Source organism: Sorex fumeus, unplaced genomic scaffold, assembly GCF_029834395.1.
Source record: "Sorex fumeus unplaced genomic scaffold, SorFum_2.1 ptg000169l, whole genome shotgun sequence".
Taxonomy (NCBI): domain Eukaryota; kingdom Metazoa; phylum Chordata; class Mammalia; order Eulipotyphla; family Soricidae; genus Sorex; species Sorex fumeus.
Window position 1 is genome coordinate 4,987,993 of NW_026606226.1, and position 19,673 is coordinate 5,007,665.

The following is a 19,673-nucleotide window of genomic DNA, read 5'->3' on the forward strand; positions in this document are numbered from 1 at the left end:
ATGGTTTCTGAGCAGGGTTCATTGTGTCTCAGGCGCGTGTGTGTGGGGAAGGGGGATGAAGGGCGGAGCCATGTGTGAACTGGGCTGACTGGGCTTTTTATCAGAGCCGATCCAGCGCAGGAGAGAACTCTGCCTGGCGGATCTCGAGGCTCTACCTTGATGCTACTGACCCAGATGGTAAGGTGACACTCGGGTCTCCCCCAGTACCGCGTTCTGCCCTGGGGGTGCTAGACTGGTGGCCGCCTTTGCAGCCCTGGCAGGTCCTAGAGATGCTTTGGGTGACTCATCTTTCATGGTGTGACCTTCCAGAGACCCTCTTTTATTCGCCCCTTACAGGCCTGTGCACAGAGGCAACACTTAGCAAATCTTTTTTTTTTTTTTTTTTTTTTTTTGCTTTTTGGGTCACACCCAGCGATACACAGAGGTTACTCCTGGCTCTTCACTCAGGAATTACTCCTGGTGGTGCTTGGGGGACCATATGGGATGCTGGGAATCGAACCCGGGTCAGTCTCGTGCAACGCAAACACCCTACCCGCTGTGCTATCGCTCCAGCCCCAACTCTTAGCAAATCTTGATGATGTTAAACTGCTCCTCAGAAGGAGGAGGACGAGGTCCTGCATAATTAAAGATAATTTTCCCAGGCTACTTTCTGAGTGGAAAGGTGGGTTTTTGAGGAGAGGCTGGACAGAAAACTAAGAGCCCTTGAGGAAGGGCAGGTCATGCTGTGGGATTCTCTACAGAAGGTGCCCTGCGTCTCTGCCCGAGGGACTCCAGCCGGAGGGAAACCATGTCCTTAGCTCTCCCGGCTAGAGAAGAACCCCTGTCATCCCTCTTTCTGCCGCTCGCTCATCTGCTTCCTCAAGGCTGCTTGCCTGATAACCCCCAGTCTCACAGCTCCTGCCCTGCAAACTTCAGCTCTAGGCACAAGGAGTGTGTGTGTGTGGTTGGGCCGGGGCCAGGATCTTCTGGAGAAACAGGCCTGACGCTCTGGGTCCGGGGAGTGCTGGCCCTTCAATCTGTGCTGGGATTGGTGGAGGGGTAGAAGTGGTGATGCTAGTTACTCCTGGGATGTTTGGGCTGCCGTGCTTATGAGCCGACTTTGTGGTCAAGGAGATCATTTTCAGGGACCCCGGAGGTGAGTGGGCTGGTGAGCCTCCCAGAGACTTTCTCTGGCCAGCCGAGGGTCCGGAATCCCACTCAGTAGCGCAGCAAAGGAGGAGCTGGGCAGAACTTGGGTGTCAGAGGAACATTCCACGCAGTGCGGGAAAGCCCCCTCCGAGGCCAGGATTATGCAAAGTTTCGTGTCAGGATTTCGTGAACATGGGGGGCAGGGCAGTGGCGCAGGGAGAGGCATCTGTGAGGAACACGAGTGTCATGTTCATTTAAAGGGGACTCGTCTACTGGATTATAAATTTTTATAAAGGTGATCTGTAGGGCTGGAGAAATAGCACAGTGGGTAAGGCATTTGCCTTGCACGTGGCCAACCTGGGTTCGATCCACAGCATCCCATATGGTACCCTGAGCACCACCAGGAGTGATTTCTGAGTTGCAGAGCCAGGAGTCACCCCTGTGCATTGCCGGGTGTGACCTGAAAAAAACCAAAAAAAAAAAAAAAGAGCAAAAAAAAAAAAAGGTGGTCTGTAAATTATATGTAATTTTTTTTCTTTTCTCTTTCTTTTTTCTTTTTTGCTTTTTGGGTCACACCCGGTGATGCACAGGGGTTGCTCCTGACTTTGCACTCAGGAATTACTCCTGGTTGTGCTCAAGGGGACCATATGGGATGCTGGGAATCGAACTCGGGTTGGCCGCGTGCAAGGCAAATGCCCTACCCACTGTGCTGTTGCTCCAGCCCCAATTATATGTAATTCTTATTAACATTATTTAACATACTATTTGCTTCTACTTTATAATTTGAAATTCCCTTTAATCACATAACCTTGTTAAGTCCGTCTTTCCTCCTTCCTATTCTCCATCTCCCTTTCTTCCCTCCATTCTTTTCCTTCTTCCTTTCATCTCTCATTTCCTTCTTTCCTGCCTTCTATTATATATTTTTTTGGTGGTGGGGAGGGGACAAAGCCTCCCAGTTGATGCTCAGGGCACCCCACCAAAGAGTCTCAGCCAATCAGATTTGTGGCTCAGTGCAAGGACTTTGGGATGTGTTTCTGCTTAGGTATCATCGTGCCAGGCATACCAGGGCTGTCCTGGCAGTGCTTGGGGGCCTTCAGGGGTGCACTCAGTGATGCTCAGTGATGCCAGGTATCAGACCAGGTCAGAACATTCTAGGCATGCTCCCTAACCACTGTACTACCTTCTAGCCCCATCGTACATTTTGTATAAGGCCAGAACTAGGCCCTGGGTTACGTAGTCAAAGAGGAAGGAGAAAGAGAGGAAAGTTAGAACAATATGAGCATACTACAACAGGAGTGTGTGGGTTGAGGAATGCTTCCTGGAGATTTGTTGAGCAGGCTATGGAGGGATGAGGAGAGTGAGGTTTCCAGGACGGAAGTAAAGAGAGTTAATGTTGGCAGCTAAGGCTGGAGAGGTGAGAAAGGGCCAGATCCCAGAGGATTTTACAAGCTATTCCACAGCTATGCCTCAGGGTTATGGAGATTCATCAGGGAACAAAGGCATGGTTAATTTGCTCATATTTGCATGTTAGAAAGATTGGCAGGGAGAATGAATGAATAAAGACAAGACTGTCCAGGAGGGAGATGATTTCAAGGAAGTCGGGGTTATCTTAGAAATTCGAGAGCTACGGCTCAGAGAGAGCCTCGCTTGGCAGATTCACTCAGGAAGCTGCAGACCAAGCTTTGAACCGCTGGTTTGAGGTCCTCTCCCTCCTCCACCCCCACCGCAGATCCTACGTCCATTACTCTTCTTCATTGCTTATGAATCTTCAAGTGAATATATCACGTACTCAGCTCTATTCTTTCTTAGCCCCCATGATTTTTCCTCTTCAATTCTCTTGTCTGGAAGACTTAATACTCAACACATGTTAGCTCCACCCACACTCAACTTGGCATCTCAGAAGCTGCCTCTTCTAGGAAGCCTTTCTTTTCTTTTCTTTTCTTTTCATTTTATTTTAATGAATCACCGTGAGATACAGTTACAGACTTATAAACGTGCATGATTACGTTTCGGTCATACAGTGTTCTAGTACCCATCCCTCCAACCGTGTCCATTCTCCATCACCAATGTTCAGTTTATCAGTATCTCTCCTGGCACCTCACCCCGCCATGCATCCCCCTTCCCCCGCCTCTGCAGCAGGCACATTTCCTCTTTCTCTCTCCTGGGTGTTATGGTTTGCAATACAGGTACTAAGCGGCCATCACGTTTGGTCCATAGTCTACTTTCAGCACGCATCTACCATCCTGAGCAAGTCCTTCAACCATCATTTACTTAGTGGTCCTTCTCTATCCTGGCTGCCTTTTCCCCCAGCACATGGGATCGGCTTCCAAGCCATGGAGAGATCCTCCTGGCCCTTATCTCTACTATACTTAGGTGTTAGTCTATTAGAAAGCCTTTCTTATCTTCCCAACAAGATATAAGCTCTCCTGAATGCCAATGGTAGTTTACCTAATGATTTTTGTTTGGGGTCATACCTGGCAATGCTCAGGGCTTTCTCCTGGCTCTGAGAACAGGGAATCACTCTGGGGACTACTTAGAGGACTGTGTGTGGTGATTGGGCTGAACCTGGGTGGGCCACATGCAAGGTAAGTATATCTCTGGTCCCGAATGTTTTTTCTGTCACTTAACATTGTCGTTGTTTACCTGATTTGTCTTCAGAATTCAACTAGAAGTTCTTTGAGGAAGTGGGGTTGGGAGACGATAAGGATTTATCAGTTTTTGGAGGAGGAGGATTTATCTTTTGTGGGGGGACACACCCAGCTGTGTCCAGGGGCTTCTCCTGGCTCTGCTCAGGTCACTCTTGGATGTACTCGGAACCATATGCAGTACTGGGGATTGAACCCCAGTCTGCTGCATGTGAGGCAAGTACTTCACCCTCTGTACTATTTCTCCAGTCCCCCATGGATTTATCTTGAACTCCCTATAGTATCCTCTGTCTAAGACGAAAAACTTAACCAATTTAATGATGCATTGGAGGGGCTACTTTTTTCCTTTAGATGGACAGAAATGATGAATGGTGAGATCTTGAGTTGAGGGAGGGGGCTGGGGGGACTCAGGGGATGCCCCCTGTACTCATGGGAGGCAACTGAGGTCATGGACATGCGCTTTGGAATGGGTCCAACCTGGGTTTCCATCAGTGCTGACACGTCCTGGCTGCGATAGTAAGGTCAGTGGGACTGAAGAGACGGCTGTGGACACAGGGTAAGTCTCGAAGATGAATAATGCATAGGACAGGGCTTCTCAAGGATGTAGGTCACCTGCCTTGTAGGTGTGAGACTTTTTGCTTTGTCTGCGGCAACACACACATACACCACACCACACATCACACACACATATCACACATCACATACACACTACACCACACCACACATCACACACACATACCACACCACACATCACACACACATATCACACATCACACACACACCACACATCACACACACATATCACACATCACATACACACTACACCACGCCACACATCACACACACATACCACACCACATATCACACACATGTCACACATCACACACACCACACACCACACACCACACATCACACACATATACCACACCACACCTAACACACATATCACACATCATACACACACCACACCATACCACACATCACACACACATACCACACCACACATCACACACACATACCACACCACACATAACACACACATACCACACCACACATCACACACACATATCACACACACCACACCACACCACACATCACACACACATACCACACCACACATCACACACACATATCACACACATACCACACCACACATCACACACACCATACCACATCACACCACACCACACATCACAAACACACACACCACACATCACAAATATACACACATACCCCATACCACACCACACATCACACACACCACATCACATCACATACACACACACCACACCACACATCACACACACATCACACACCACACCACACACACATTACCTCACACATACCACCCCCTACACCCCCCCACATATACACACACACATACATGCACGCACACACACACACACACACACACACAGAGGCACCTGTAGGGACTTGCAGTGTCTGTGATTTTCCTCCCCAGTGTGGGGCTGCTGAGTGACTGACACTCTTTCCCCAGGGTCTGCTGCTGGCTGGCCAGGCCCCCGTGGAGGCTCAGTATGCAGAGAAGGGCCCAGGACTCACCATCTGCCGAGCAGAAACAGGACACACACTCCAGCAGCAAGCCAGACTGGGGCCAGACTGGGGTGAGGGCAGTGAAGGGGCCATCTCACCCCCAGATCCTCTCTCCGGGTCGTCCGCGGTGAGACCCAAACGCTCCTCTGCCTCCCCACAGTCTCTCGGGCCAGGCGCTGGTGTTCCGGGCGGCGTGGCTGTGTGCTGCTGGCAGTGCTGGGACTGCTGGCTGGGGCGAGTGTTGGCTCTTGGCTTCTAGGTAGTGGTGGGCCCCTTCAGTGGCATGGGGGATGTGGGCGGGGCTGGGGGGCAGGGACAGGCTGTGGGGCTCAGCAGAGAGCAGCGGGCACTGTGCCAGGGAACAGACAGCAAGGGGCCGTGGGAGGGGCAGAGAGGAAAGGTTTTAGCTTCTGCACGACGAGAAGTGGCGGGTACCCGAGTAGGTTCTCCCTGGGGGCCCTCAGCAAACTTGGCCTTGAAGTCAGAGAGACAGAGGCAGATACACAGAGGGCCCTGGGTGGGGATGTGACCGAGATGGGTGCTGACCGGATGTACTGGTCTCCCTCTGCCTGCTGGTCCCTCCTGCCCTCAGTCTCTTCTCTCTCACCCTCTCTGGTCTTTGCCCTGGAAGTGATGTATCTGTGGCCGACTGCCTCTCAGCCAGCCCCGGGGACCTTGCAGGACGAGGACGGGAGTCTGAGCTGCTCAGAGACCAGCGATGACAATGCTCTGCTCCCTGGGTTTCCCAGAAGAGGTGGGTCGCTCTGCAGAGACTGTGAGACACCCACCCCAGCCAAGCTTGGGGGTCCTGTTTCTTGTGGGAGCCGAAATGAGGGGCCATGAGTGCATCCCCAGTGCTCTGTATTCTTTCCTTGGTGTGAGGGTAGCAACGGGGTCCCGCCTTGCAGAGCTGTTTCTGAGCTGGGCCTTTCAGGACTCCTGGGAATTGTCTTGGTATCTAGCAGGGGCATTTCTGGGAGCCCAGACTGCCTGGAGAGATGGGAAGGTGCCCATGTATGTGAGGGAGGCATCATGGCATGAATGGGGAGTCCCGTGTAACTATTAGGGATCTCTACCCAGGCCAGGGAGCATCACTCCAGATTATTTCCGCTCACATCCTACCCCATCTCCCTTGCAGGTAAGAGAAGAGAATTAGAAGGTTCGATGCTACCCAGAGTGGGATCTAACCCTTGAAGTGAGTTAGAAGAAGCCTGGAGACTTTTGTTGGCCATGTGGCCTTGGGCATGTTCATTCTGTGACGTTCTGTTTCCTTCTCTCTAAAATAATAATAATAATATGGGGGATGGTGCAATAGCACAGCAGGTAGGGCGTTTTCCATGCACACGGCCAACCCGAGTTCGATTCCCAGCATCCCATATGGTCCCCTGAGCACCGCCAGGAGTAATTCCTGTGTGCAGAGCCAGGAGTAACCCCTGTGCATTGCCGGGTGTGACCCAAAAAGCAAAATAAAATAATAATAATAATAATAATAATAATTACTGCAGAGAGTCAGAAGGGTGATACACCTAAAATATAAGAGCTGAGCCCAGGGACAGGGAAGAGCAGGCACTGAGGAAATGGTCACCTGCTGGGTGTTCTCACAAGAGTTGAAATCAGGAAGGGACATTTCAGTCCTTCCTCCCAGGTGATGTGCCACCAGACTGGTCGCTGAGCTCCTGTGGGTCTTACTGTGGAGCCTGGGGGATGGTGCCTGTGCCCACGGGACTGCCTGGACAGGTGTCTGGGCACGTCTAAGCACCAAGCTGAGCTGCTTCTCTGGAAGGGGCGGGTTTGCTGAGGCCCAGGGAGACCTGCGCCCCCTGCAGGCCACTTCAGTCCCCAGGCCTCTCTGCAGCAACTTTTCCTCACTCCAGGTTCAGTGTCTTTCAGAATAAACCCCGAGGAAGACTTCTTGCTAGAGGTGCAGGTGCGGCCCCAGCAGGACTGGCTCCGGGTCTGCCACGAGGGCTGGAGTTCTGGCCTGGGGGTGCGGATCTGCAGGCTCCTTGGGCATCTCAGGTAATGGGGTCACACCTGGGGGATGGCCGGGCTGCCCCGGCATTGAGACCCCTGCCTCTCACTCTTCACCTGCTCACGGGCTCACTGTGACCACCTCTTGGCCTCCGGGTATGGCGGGGCCCTGCTAGGTTTCTCCTCCCTGTTGAATCTCGGTCCCAGCTCCTGCCCAGTCAGGCATTGATGACTCGCTGTCCCTGCCTGTCTGTTAAAGCTGGCCTCCTGGGGCTGGAGCAATAGCACAGCGGGTAGGGTGTTTGACTTGCACACGGCCGACCCGGGTTCAATTCCCAGCATCCCATATGGTCCCCCAAGCATCACCAGGAGTAATTCCTGAGTGCAGAGCCAGGAGTAACCCCTGAGCATTGCCAGGTGTGACCCAAAAAGCAAAAACAAAACAAAAAATAACAAAACAAAAACAAAAAACAAAAACAGCAACAACAAAAAATAAAGCTGACCTCCTCCTGTTCTGTTCCCCTCCACTGCCAAGACTCACCCATCAGGAGGGCGTGAACCTGTCTGACGTCAAGCTCAGCAGCACCCAGGCATTTGCTCGGTTCTCTCCTGGAGTAGGGCCCCCGGAGGAGTTGTGGCAGCCCAGGTAGGGTGTCTGCTTCCAGAAGTGGGGCCCCTTCTTCTCTGAGGGGGCCAACCCTTCTCTGTCCCTGAGACAGTGTCATCACATGGGGGACAGGACAGAACGTCTGGACAGGAACGTTTCCTAGCCAGAATTGGTGGGCTGCTGAAATGGCACTCTTAGTCTCATTTTTCACACGGGGAAACTGAGGCCCAGTGAGGTGAAGGGCCTTGCCCAAGGTCCTGGAACTGAAATGTGATCAGGGCCAGAGAAACAGTCTGGAGGTGATGGTGCAGGCCTGGCATGCTGCCAACCCAGGGGTGATTCCCGGCACCACACAGTCCCCTGAGCATCACTGGGGGCAACCCTGAGACCCTGAGCACTGTTGGGGTACCCGCGGCACCTCAGGGTCCAAGTAGCACCACATCCTGAGCCTGTGCCTTAGCTGGCTGAGAGGGTCTCCTGGATGCCCTGAACTCCACTTGGGAAGCCTAGCACTCCCCCCTCAAAAGAAAACTAAAATAGAGCCAAAGAAACCTTATTTTGATCTGTGTCTGGGACGGCCTCCACAGCCGTGCTTGAGCCCGCCAGGCTATACTGCGGGGCTGCCGGGTGGGATTGAGCTTAGGCTTCCACATACCCAATATGCATCCCAGCCCATAGTGAGCCTTGATGCCAGGCTTCTCTCCCAGCTTCCTGACGGTCGTGTTGTTTTGGCCAAGTGTTGCTTGGAGCCTGGAGGTGCCCCGACAACCCTCCAGGAGAGATCAGACCCTTGCCTCTGTGCTGGGGTGATGGGAAGCAGATGCAGGCATACTTGGGCTTCCTCTAGCTCCCTGGTCCTGCAGGCCACTGGGTGGGCTCACAGCCTATGCTCTCAGGTCTTCCCGCCCTCATACTTACCCCATCTGAACAGTTCCCCAAGACCCCTGGCCCCTGAGGGGACCTCATAGGAGCACAGATGGAGAACAAGGGGGTTCTCAGAAAGGTTCCCCGGTTATGCACCTGGATGGGTGTTAGGAAGTAGCACTGGGATTGAGTTTCCAGAGACCCTGGAGGGGCCGTGGATTTGGGAAACCAGACGGTACGAGAAGGATCCAGGCATTGAGCCACTGGGGGCAAGAGGTGTGTGAGGAGAGAAGAGGGCTTTGGTCCGAAGGCACTGAGGGGTTGAGGGAAAGGAATGAGCAGGCAGAGAGCGAGGATGTGCATCACAGGCCTGGGGTTTGGGATGGAACATTCTCGAAGGAGTGCACCGAGGTTGTTCATTGGTTCATCAGCCCCAGGTCAGGACCTCTGGGAAGAGCCGAGCATCATTGCTGGCAGGTGCAGCTTTGGTCAGCCCCAGCCCCAGCCCTGCAGCTGCTCTTGGTCGCTGGGCTGAGAAGGCACTGCTGTCCTGGGGGTCCCTGTGGGGGACCTGGGAGGGGAGGCAGGAAACAGTTGGCTCTGGGTACTTGAGAGATGCCCTCCCCCATCGAACCTGCCAAGTCTCTCCCTCCACACCCTCAAATGGGGGCCTGGGCTTGGGATGGTCCCTGGCTTGTGCTCTGCCCAGCCCTTGCTGGCATCTATGTTTTGCAGCGACAATTGTACTTCTGGCAGAATTGTCTCCGTCCAGTGCTCTGGTGAGTTGTGTCTTGGGTCCAGGAAGATGGCAGTGGAAAGGACCCCTCCTGCCATCAACCCCCTCAACCCTAACTCTGGAGAGCCCCAGAGAAAGGCTCAGTGGGGTATGGCTGTGGGTGGGGGGAGGGGAGTCCTCGCCCACCTGTGCTTCGGGGCTTCCCCCTTCCCATCTGTGCATGAGCCCTGGTTGAGCTGCTCTCGGCCCTGACTGTCCCCCCAGCTCCGGGCTGATGACCTGCACCCCTGATGGCCTCCCTGCACCCCCCACTCCCCTGCCACCACCTTGGCCTCTGACACTTGCTCCCCTCCTAACAAGCCCCGAGGTGGAATTGTTGGTTATAACCCAGGTGGCAGCTTCAGGAGACTCTCAGGAGGTGATGAATCAGGGTCCAAATGGGCGGGAGAGTGTGGACCCGCATTCTGAATGCCTATTACGGGACAGATGGGCCTCGCCTGGGCACACCACCCTCCCCCTGCCTAGCCTCAGATTCAGGGCCCCGTTGCTAATGACTCTGTTTACCCGGCTCCCGCCGAGGACTTGGTCCGTGGACACTCTCCTCTCTTTCCTTTCTTCTCACCGATGCTTCTGTCCACAGCGTGTGGGGCAAGGTCCCTGGCTTCCCGGATAGTCGGCGGGCAGGCCGTGGCTCCGGGGCGCTGGCCGTGGCAGGCCAGCGTGGCCCTGGGCTCCCGCCACACATGTGGGGGCTCGGTGCTGGGCCCCCGCTGGGTGGTGACCGCTGCACACTGCATCCACAGGCAAGTCCCGGGCTGCCGGGGTGGGGGCGGGAGGGGGCACGTCCACCTTTCCTGCTGGTTCTGGGAATGTCCCGTGGGAAGTGTCCCTGGCCAATCACCTGTTTCCCTGGGGCAGCTCCAGGTGTGCCTGGTGATGGGGGCAGGCACAGAAGTTCTCTGCTGGGTACCAAGAATGCTCTGTGTGAATAGCAATGGTAGACAAACATGGGGTCTTTAGAGTGGTTAATTTATTTTAGTTTACTCTATTTGGGGCCACACCCGGTGATGCTCAGGAATTATTGGCTCTGTACACAGGAATTACTCCTGGCAGGGCTTAGGGGACCATATGGAATGTCGGGGATTGAACCAGGTTGGCCACAGGCAAGGCAAATGCCCTCTCCATTGTCCTATCATGCTTGCCCTAGAGTGGTTCGTTTTTATAAAGGTTTTATATCCATGTCACTTTGTTGGGCTGGAGCGATAGCACAGCAGGTAGGGCGTTTGCCTTGCAAGCAGTCAATAAATATGGCCAACTCGAGTTCGATTCCTCCACCCCTCTTTTTTTTTTCTTTTTTTATTAGTGAAAAACCATGAGGTACAGTTATAGGCTTACAAATTTTGTGCTTGGGTTTCAGTTATACAATGATCAAGTGCCCATCCCTCCACCAGTACCCGTCATCCATCCCCACGGGTCCCAGCATCCCCCCCTCAACCCTCATCCCCCCCCCCCCCCCCGTCCCATCCTGCCTCTGTGGCAGGGTATTCCCCCTTGTTCTCTCTCTCTTCTTTTGGATACTGTGTTTTGCAAGAGAGGCTTTGAGTGGCAATCATGTTTGGTCTATCGACTACTTTTAGCATCCTCCACCCCTCTTGGAGAGCCTGGCAAGCTACCAAGAGTATCTCGCCCGCATGGCAAAGTCTGGCAAGCTCCCCCTGAGTATTCGATATGCCAAACACAGTAACAACAAAGTCTCACGATGGAGATGTTACTGGGTCCGCTCAAGCAAATCGATGAACAACGGGAGGACAGTGACAGTGACAGTGACACTTTGTTACTAAAGCACTAATGAAGTCACTTTCCATGTAATTATTTGCTGAATGTCTTTCTTTCTCCTCAGACTGGACATGCTCTAGGAGCCAGATCAGTCTTTTGCCCACTGAATTGCTGTTCCCCTAATGAATTTCCCACTGCCATGTCCCCCTGCTCTAGAACAGTCCTGGGATATAGTAGATGCTTAATAAATCCTGGCCCGCAGTTGGAAGGTGTAATTCATGAGTGTGTTCTTTGGGCCTCTTCTGGTGGAGGGCAGGGCAGACAGTGTGACACTCGTTCACCCTGAGGAAACAGTCTGGAGAGGTGTGCCCCTCCCCTCTTTCACACATAATAAACGAGGGATTTTCTGACCATCCTGAGAGTTGTATTATTTTTTCCCTCAAAAGACCCTTTGATTTTTGTGGTCAAACTTGGAGGAGGTGATGCAGGAGAGAGTAGAAGGAGGAGGAGCAGATGGACCAGTGACTCCCTTTCTCCAGCAATCTGTGGGCGTTTATTCAGAACCCACAACAGACCCTGGCCACGTCTTACCACCTGCTGGAGAGCACCAGGGGCGTGGACAGCTACAGAACAGGGACTCCTGCGGATGGCCCCTGCTGGCTTCCCTTTACCTTCCCGCCTTGCTTAGGCCAGTCTCTCCTGCCCGCCTCTGCCCTGGGCTCAGCCCGCTCCTGTGTGCAGTTTCAGATTTTCCCGCCTGTCCAGCTGGCGGGTGCACGTGGGGTTGGTCAGCCTCAGCGCCATCCGGCCGCACCAGGGGGCTGTGGTGGAGAAGATCATCCCCCACCCACTCTACAGTGCTCGGAATCACGACTATGACATTGCCCTCCTGCGTCTCCAGACACCACTCAACTTCTCAGGTGAGGGGAGGTGGGAAGGGCGGGTGGGCAGGTGGGCACTGCAGGGCCAAGAGACGACCTGGGGCCCAGGGGCCTTCAGGCACCAGGAGGCCTCACGCTGCCCCCTCCATCAGCGGCTTAAGAGTTTGGGTGTTTCCTGCACCCAAGGCTCCAACAAACTCTTGTACAACAAGCTCCTTTGAGGGTCAACTTTCTGGACCTTTCCACAGTGGGCCCATGGGTGGGATTTGTCTCAAGGTTCTCTTTGATTCCATCTACTAACAGGTTCTCCCACGTCTGTCCCAAGAACCACAGATCCCATCCACTTTGTCACATGTTACAATTAATAAGCCTTTTTATTTTATTTTAAATTATTTATTGTATTTAATTGGGCTGGAATGATAGCACAGCACTAGGGCATTTGCCTTGTGTGTGGCCGGCCTGGCGAAGCCGGGTTCGATTCCTCTGCCCCTCTTGGAGAGCCCGGCAAGCTACCGAGAGTATCTTGCCCACATGGCAAAAGCCTGGTAAGCTCCCCGAGACTATTTGATATGCCAAACACAGTAATAACAAGTCTCACAATGGAGACATTACTGGGTCCACTGGAGCAAGTCGATGAACAACAGGAGGACAGTACTACAGTGCAGTGCTATTGTATTTAATTAATTACTTTTTTGCTTTTTGGGGTCACACCCAGAGATGCTCAGGGATTACTCCTGGCAGTGCTTGGGGGACCATATGGTATGCCAGGATTGAACCTGAGTCGGCCATGTGCAAGGCAAAACCCCACCCGCTGTACTATTACTCTGGCCCTAATAAGCCTTTTTTTTTTTTTCACGTTTCCAGTCTTTCAGCCCAACCTCCCCACACTCCTGTACTTTTTGTTCTTTTGGTGGTGCTCAGGGCTTATTTCTGGCTAAGTGCTCAGGAAACAATCCCAGTGGGGCTCAGGACAATCTGGGTTACCGGGAATTGAACCTGGGTCAGCCACATGTGAAGCCAGCACCCTGCTTGTTGTGCCATCTCTGGCTCTCCTCACACACCTGAGAGTAGTTGAGGCAGGCACGTGAGGACACTGAGGCAATACAAGGACCCGTGGCAAACACTTCTTTAGCCTAGCGCCCAGGTCTTTCAGCACAGCATCGGCCCTGGAAGCTTCCAGCAGATCTGTGCCAAGGTACACAGACACACAGATGCACAGAGGCATGCATGCACGCGCACGCACAGACACACACACACACGCGTGCACACACACACACACACACACACACACACACACACACTAGTGCTCTCTGACCTGCTGTCAGTCAGCAGGTAATATTTCCAAGTGGACTTAAACACGTGTTTAAGGGGGAAATAAATTATTACTCACCCGGAGAGTCCATGTTCCTTCCAGGAAGTAGCTAATAACCATAGATAAAGGAACCGTGTTCAAGCTCTGAGTAGGGCTGAGCCCGTGCGTGTGCTCCCATGCTTGCCAGAGGCTGATGGGCACAGAGAGCGTGGCAGAAAAGCCTCCACCGGCTGACTCCGCTGGCACAGCTAGAAGCAGGAGAGAACTGAAGGGGAAATCTGAATCAGCTACTGCCTTGGGTCTGAGGGACCAGGGTTCGATCCCTATCACTGCATATGGTCCCCTGAGCCCCCCAAGAAGTGATCCCTGAGCACAGAGCCAGGAGTAAGCCCTGAGCACCGCTGGGTGTGATCCCAAAGCAAACATAAAATCACCTTTGTGCGCCACTTGCGGGTAAAGCCTCGCTTTTTGGGAAGCAATGCCCTCGGAAGGACCAAATGTCTTGGGGGAGAATCTCAGATGAGAAACTGGGGACCAGCACCCTGTAGGAGCTTCCATTGTTCCCTAGTAGTCCCCAGGTGAATTAGGGCACACTGTCCTCCCCATGAACCCACCCTCCTCCTTCCCACTCACGCCAGCCTTGGTATAGTGTGCAGCTGTCTAGGGCGCTGGTGGCGGTGGGCAGGAACCAGGATGGGTTGAGAGCAGGAAGGCTCTGTTATCCATGTCTTGCCCGGAGGTTAACACCTAGTCGGTGCCAAGGACCCCCGTGCCTCTCCGCAGACAGTGTGGGGGCCGTGTGCCTGCCGGCTGAGGACCGACACTTTCCCGCGGGCTCCCAGTGCTGGGTTTCTGGCTGGGGCCACACCGACCCCAGCCACAGTGAGTCAGCAACGAGGGTGCAAAAGGGGAGTGGGAGTGGGAGGGAGGGCAGTGGGGAAGGGGGGCGCCTCCACTTCCCTGACCACGTGGCAGGGCCAGACCCCTCCCTCCGGCACCACCTTTGGCCAGATTTAGGGACCCCAGTGTCCCCTGCCTGCATCTCTTCGGATGAACCATTCCTAGTTTCCCTAAGCTCCACTCCCAAGAGTGCTGCGGTCTTGGTATTGGGGGAAGGGGCGCTGGGGTGGGGTGGGGGGTGTCAGCATCTCCCCTTTTGCCTCTGCCCCCAAATCCGCCTGTGCCCTGCCTCCTTTACCCAGGCCCCGGGCGCTCACCCTGGCTACTTCCTCCCTTGGGGACGTCCCTGCCTCCCCTCCGTTGCCCTGCCCCCCATGCGCCCAGCGCGTGTCTCCTGCAGCTCACAGCTCGGACACGCTGCAGGACGCGCCGGTGCCTCTGCTCAGCACGCGGCTCTGCAACAGCTCCTGCGTGTACGGTGGTGCCCTCACGGCCCGCATGCTCTGCGCCGGCTACCTGGACGGCAGGGCCGACGCGTGCCAGGTGGGCCAACCCGTGGGGGGGGTCGGGGAGGAGGGCAGGGGCAGGGCCACGGGGCCATAGGGGGCTCTGGCCCTCATCCTGCTCCAGGAGCTCCTGGAGCCCCAGGGAGAGGGGTCCAGAGCAGTGAGGTCCATGGGATGGGGCAGGACTAACTGTCCGTGTCTCTGGGCCCCTCAGGGGGACAGCGGGGGCCCCCTGGTGTGCCCGGATGGGGGCACGTGGCGCCTGGTGGGGGTGGTCAGCTGGGGGCGTGGCTGCGCAGAACCCAATCGCCCGGGCATCTACGCCAAGGTGACCGAGTTCCTGGACTGGATCCACCACACGGCGCGCGTGAGTGTGAGGACGAGCAGGAGGGCAGCCCTGGGGACTGGGCTGAGCTGGGGGCTGGCCAGAGCCCGTGGGAGTGTCCCCCCGTGGGAGGTCGGGGAGGGGCGTGGGATGCGGGAACATGGACTCTGGTTTCGGTGCCTGTCCTGCTCCTAGCGGAAGAGCAGGCCTGAGCCTGTGGCCCCGAGAACCCTCAATTCCCTGTATGGCTGGTCCTGGCACCCTCCTGTGCTCTAGGGAGGACTCAGGAACTGGGTTTAGTGCAGAGTGAGTTGGGGCTGGATGCAGCCTCAGCTCTGGGTCTGTGGTTTGTGAGGCCGCCCTCATGCTCCTCTGTCCTGTGCTGTGCTCAGGGTGTATTTGGTCTGTCCAAACTACTGGACTGCAGCTAGAGTGGGAGGGTCAGGTGAGAGACCGGTGCCCCAGAGAGTGGGATCTACGCCAGAGACCCGTTTACCAAGTAATGCAAAGAAGATGGGGAAGAGTTGGGCACGGGGCGGAGGGAGGGTGACAAGCGTTTCCCAGGGAGCCAGCATATGCCTGTTCTCAGCCCTCACCAATACCTAGAGACCAGGTGTTCTTGGTAGTGTGTGATGGGCATGGGGACCGAGGCTGGGGACCGTGGCACCCCATGCATTGCGCTCTCTCCCCTTCAGCCCCCTCCTGTTCCCCGGCTCTCTGGCAGGTCCCCTAGATGGAGGAGCAGCAGCAACTCCCAACACAGAAGGCACGAACCCCTCGGTGCTGCCTGAGAGACAAGTCATCTCTCCAGCCCCGGGCCAGGGTCCCAACTGTCACCAGAGAGGAAAGAGCCGGGGCCAGGTGGGGAGCTGGCAGTACAAGGCCCCTCTGCACCAGCACTTGTGGCTGCGAACATCTTGGGGAGATGCTCAGGGTGGGTCCCCTTGGCCCAGTCTCTTCTGAAGCTGTCCTCTCAGAGACTCCTGGGCCAATGGGGTCAAGGGTGGGCCAGCTTGGGTCGAGTCGGAGATGGAATCAGGGCCCTCCCGCCTTGCTGCTTGGTGTCTCCCGAGTCTGGCTGGTCCCCTGGGGCAGGCCATACCGAAGCCAATCTGATGCGCTGTTGGTTTGAGAAGCACAGCTCTGCATACTGAACCATGGTTCTCTGTTATTAAAGTAAAGGCATGTATGGTCTTGTCTGTGTTCTCCCCTGCCCTCTCTTCCTCTCTCCACTCACACACTCGGGGAGAGAGTTCCAGCCCCGTTACCAGTCACACCATGTGTGTTTTCTGAAATCTCTGCAAAAATGCAGGGGACCAAACCTGGTGCCTCACCCCGGCCGGGCCTCTGCCTCCCAGGTGGGAAGGTCTTGTTCCCTGCTGAGCCCATTTCTCCTCCTTGGCTCCTGTTTCAGAGCAGGACTCAGGGTTGGGGAAATTTCTGAGTTTTATGCCCACTGAGCGTTGTTTTGGTTAAGCAACTTCCCAACACTCTCCTCTCCAGCAATTAAAATGGAGTTGGCAGCTTGTTTCTAAAAAACCGACAATGAATTTTTTTATGGTGCTTTCTCAAGGAAATGCAATTAGCTGTTAGCAATAACACAACTTTGTGGTGAGTCAACCCACGTTTTTTTTCTGGGAGGGGTAGTATAGTGCATATTTGTTCCTGGAGGACCCACAAGCTGGCAGGCCGGGGCTGGTGGAGCACTGAAAAGTAAAGGCCTCGATTTACTTTACTGTCGGGTTATTACCTGGGGAAGAGGTGCTGGGTGTCTGCCAGCAAATTGGAGAAACAACCAGGTGGCCCTGGCAGACGGCAGATGCCCCAGCCTGTGTTCTTAGAAACCAGACCTCTAGCCTCCTCCCTTTGATCACTTACTAACCCACTTAGGTTATTTCAGAGCACAAGGTCCCCTGGGCAGGGAGGGAGAGAGGGACAGGGAATCCCAATCTTTTTGTGTTTTTGATGCCACCCCCTCAACACTTGCTTAAATATTTCACATACACATATACATATATGTATATATAGAAGTGTTAAATTTATTATAAATATTAATATTTAATATATTTATGGTTCGAGCGGGCCCAGTAACGTCTCCATTGGAGACTTTGGTGTTACTGTGTCTGGCATATCGAATACTCTCGGTAGCTTGCCGGGCTCTCCGAGAGGGGCGGAGGAATCGAACTCGGGTCGGCCATGTTGGCCGCTTGTAAGGCGAACGCTCTACCCGCTGTGCTATCGCATTTATGGTTAGCATCTGTCCTCCCGTTGTTCATCGATTTTCTCGAGCGGGCCCAGTAACGTCTCCACTGTGAGACTTATTACTTGTGTTTGGCATACCGGATACGCACGGGTAGCTTGCCAGGCTCTGCCGTGCGGGCGAGATACTCTCGGTAGCTTGCCGGGCTCTCCGAGAGGGGCGGAGGAATCGAACTCGGGTCGGCCATGTTGGCTGCGTGCAAGGCAAATGCCCTACCCGCTGTGCTATCGCTCCAGCCCATAGTTAGCATAGATATTAAATATATATATCCCTCTCTCCTCCTCCCCCCGGGCCTCACACACGCAGGGCCATTGCTAGACTACTGAGTCACAGCCCCAGTTTTCCTTAATGTAAAACTGTTTTTGTTTTGATTTTGGTTTTGGAGCCACACCCGGTGATGCGAAGGAGTTACTCCTGACTGTGCACTTAGGAATTACTCCTGGTGGGCTCGGGGGACCACATGGGATGCTGGGAATTGAACCCAGGTTGGCTGCATGTAAGGCGAGCACCCTACCTACAGTGCTATCTCTCTGGCCCCCTTAATGGTTTTTTTTTTTTTTTTTTTGCTTTTTGGGTCACACCCAGTGATGCACAGAAGTTATTCCTGGCTCTGCACTCAGGAATCACTCGTGGCAGTGCTCAGGGAACCATATGGGATGCTGGGAATCGAACCCAGGTCAGCTGCATGCAAGGCAAACACCCTACCCACTGTACTATCACTCCAGCCCGCCCTTAATGGAAGTCTTGACTTAGAACATTTTCACTTGTTAATCATTTGGATATGGGTTTTTTGTTTAGGGACACTGTCCTCCTGGGGTGTTGCATCTTAACATCTGTGCAGTGAAAATAGTATCATCCCCATTCACAGACAAGATTAGTTCAGAAAGTGTTCGTGGGACCATAGCGATAGTACCACAGAATATATATTCTAGACACCCCCAGAATGTATCTTCAGGTTTGCCCCACCCTCAACTCTTGCTTCTCCTTTGTTCATAACTTTTAAAAAAACTGTGTCTTCCATGCTTCTACCTCAGAGAAGATTTTTCTTTTTGGGTCATTCCAAGCATTGCACAGGGGTTACTCCTGGCTCATGCACTCAGGAATTACCCCTGGCAGTGCTCAGGGGACCATATGGGATGTTGGGGATCGAACCTGGGTTGGCCGTGTGCAAGGCAAACACCCTACCCACTGTGCTATCTCTCCAGCTCCTCAGAGAAGGTTCATAGGGATGAGGTGGGAAGTTCGCTTCCTGCTTCTGAGGATGAGACTGCGCTTACCCTACACACCCAGACTGGAAGGGGTTGCAGATCAAGCAGGCAATTGTTGTGAATTCCCCCATCCCTGCCCGCAGAGGTCCTGGGGCCCAGAAGTCCAGCAGGAAATGGCACTGATGCCACAGGTGTAGGCAGCTTGGGAATCATTGCCTTGGTTCTACCTGCCGGGCACGTGCTAGTCTGCAGGTGTTGAGAAGCCGACTGAGGTAAGAGGAAGGAGGGGGAGATCTTCACAGATCTGGCTGGCTGGGCTGACTTGAACTCAGACCCTCATTGCTTCTCGAGGCATAGTCTGGACCCAGCACTTCCGGGAGAAGCCAGTTCCCAGGGACAAAGCCTCATCTGGTGTTCCGGCCACATGGTAGGCCTGTTCTCTCTCCAGAGGCTCCCGGGACAGAGGAGCCCGCAGACAGATGTGACAGCCCCTCTCTGTGTCCTGTCTGGCTCTTGTGCCCTGGTGAGGCTCTCAAGGACAGGGCAGACCTTTGACCTGGATGACTGCTTGGCTGCTTTCCAGGTCACTTTCTGTGGTGGGGCTTCATGGTCCCCCCCTCCCACCTCCCCAGTACACTGAAGAGTCTCCTTCCTGCTGTGAAGATTCTGGACCTTTCCCTTCTGTTTTCTCTTGAGTACTCAGTGCTGCTCATGGGACCCCTTCCACCCTCTGACCCTATCAGAACAGCGAGAGAAGCTTTAAAAAAATAATAATAAATTTTACTTATTTATTTATTTCTTATTTGAGGGCCACACCCAGCGATGCTCAGGGGTTCCTCCTGGCTCTGCACTAAGGAATTATTCCTGGTGGTGCTCAGGAGATCATATGGAATGCTAGGGATCGAACCGGGGTGGGCCGTATGCAAGACAAGCATCTTACCTGATATATTATCTCTCTGCACCCCCTCCCACTTTTTTTAATTAAACACGTTTTTATAGC

General features: G+C 54.1%; 1 protein-coding gene across 1 annotated transcript; it reads left to right on the forward strand.

The window, feature by feature from the left end:
* The first annotated feature begins 78 nt into the window (after positions 1-78).
* TMPRSS5 (transmembrane serine protease 5) lies at positions 79-16,009 on the forward strand. The gene is made up of 11 exons (XM_056107681.1): positions 79-177; positions 5,272-5,375; positions 5,483-5,586; positions 5,959-6,081; positions 7,208-7,346; positions 7,834-7,944; positions 12,023-12,201; positions 14,258-14,356; positions 14,775-14,917; positions 15,095-15,247; positions 15,930-16,009. The coding sequence occupies exons 1-11, from the start codon at positions 160-162 to the stop codon at positions 15,936-15,938; spliced, it is 1,182 nt and encodes a 393-aa protein (XP_055963656.1). The 5' UTR covers positions 79-159; the 3' UTR covers positions 15,939-16,009.
* Positions 16,010-19,673: the final 3,664 nt, after the last annotated feature.

Coding starts and splice junctions, on each gene's coding strand:
- TMPRSS5 (XM_056107681.1), top strand. Junction 5,376..5,482: donor GGACACACACTCCAGCAGCA/AGCCAGACTGGG, acceptor CCTCTGCCTCCC/CACAGTCTCTCGGGCCAGGC. Junction 14,357..14,774: donor CCACACCGACCCCAGCCACA/GTGAGTCAGCAA, acceptor TGTCTCCTGCAG/CTCACAGCTCGGACACGCTG.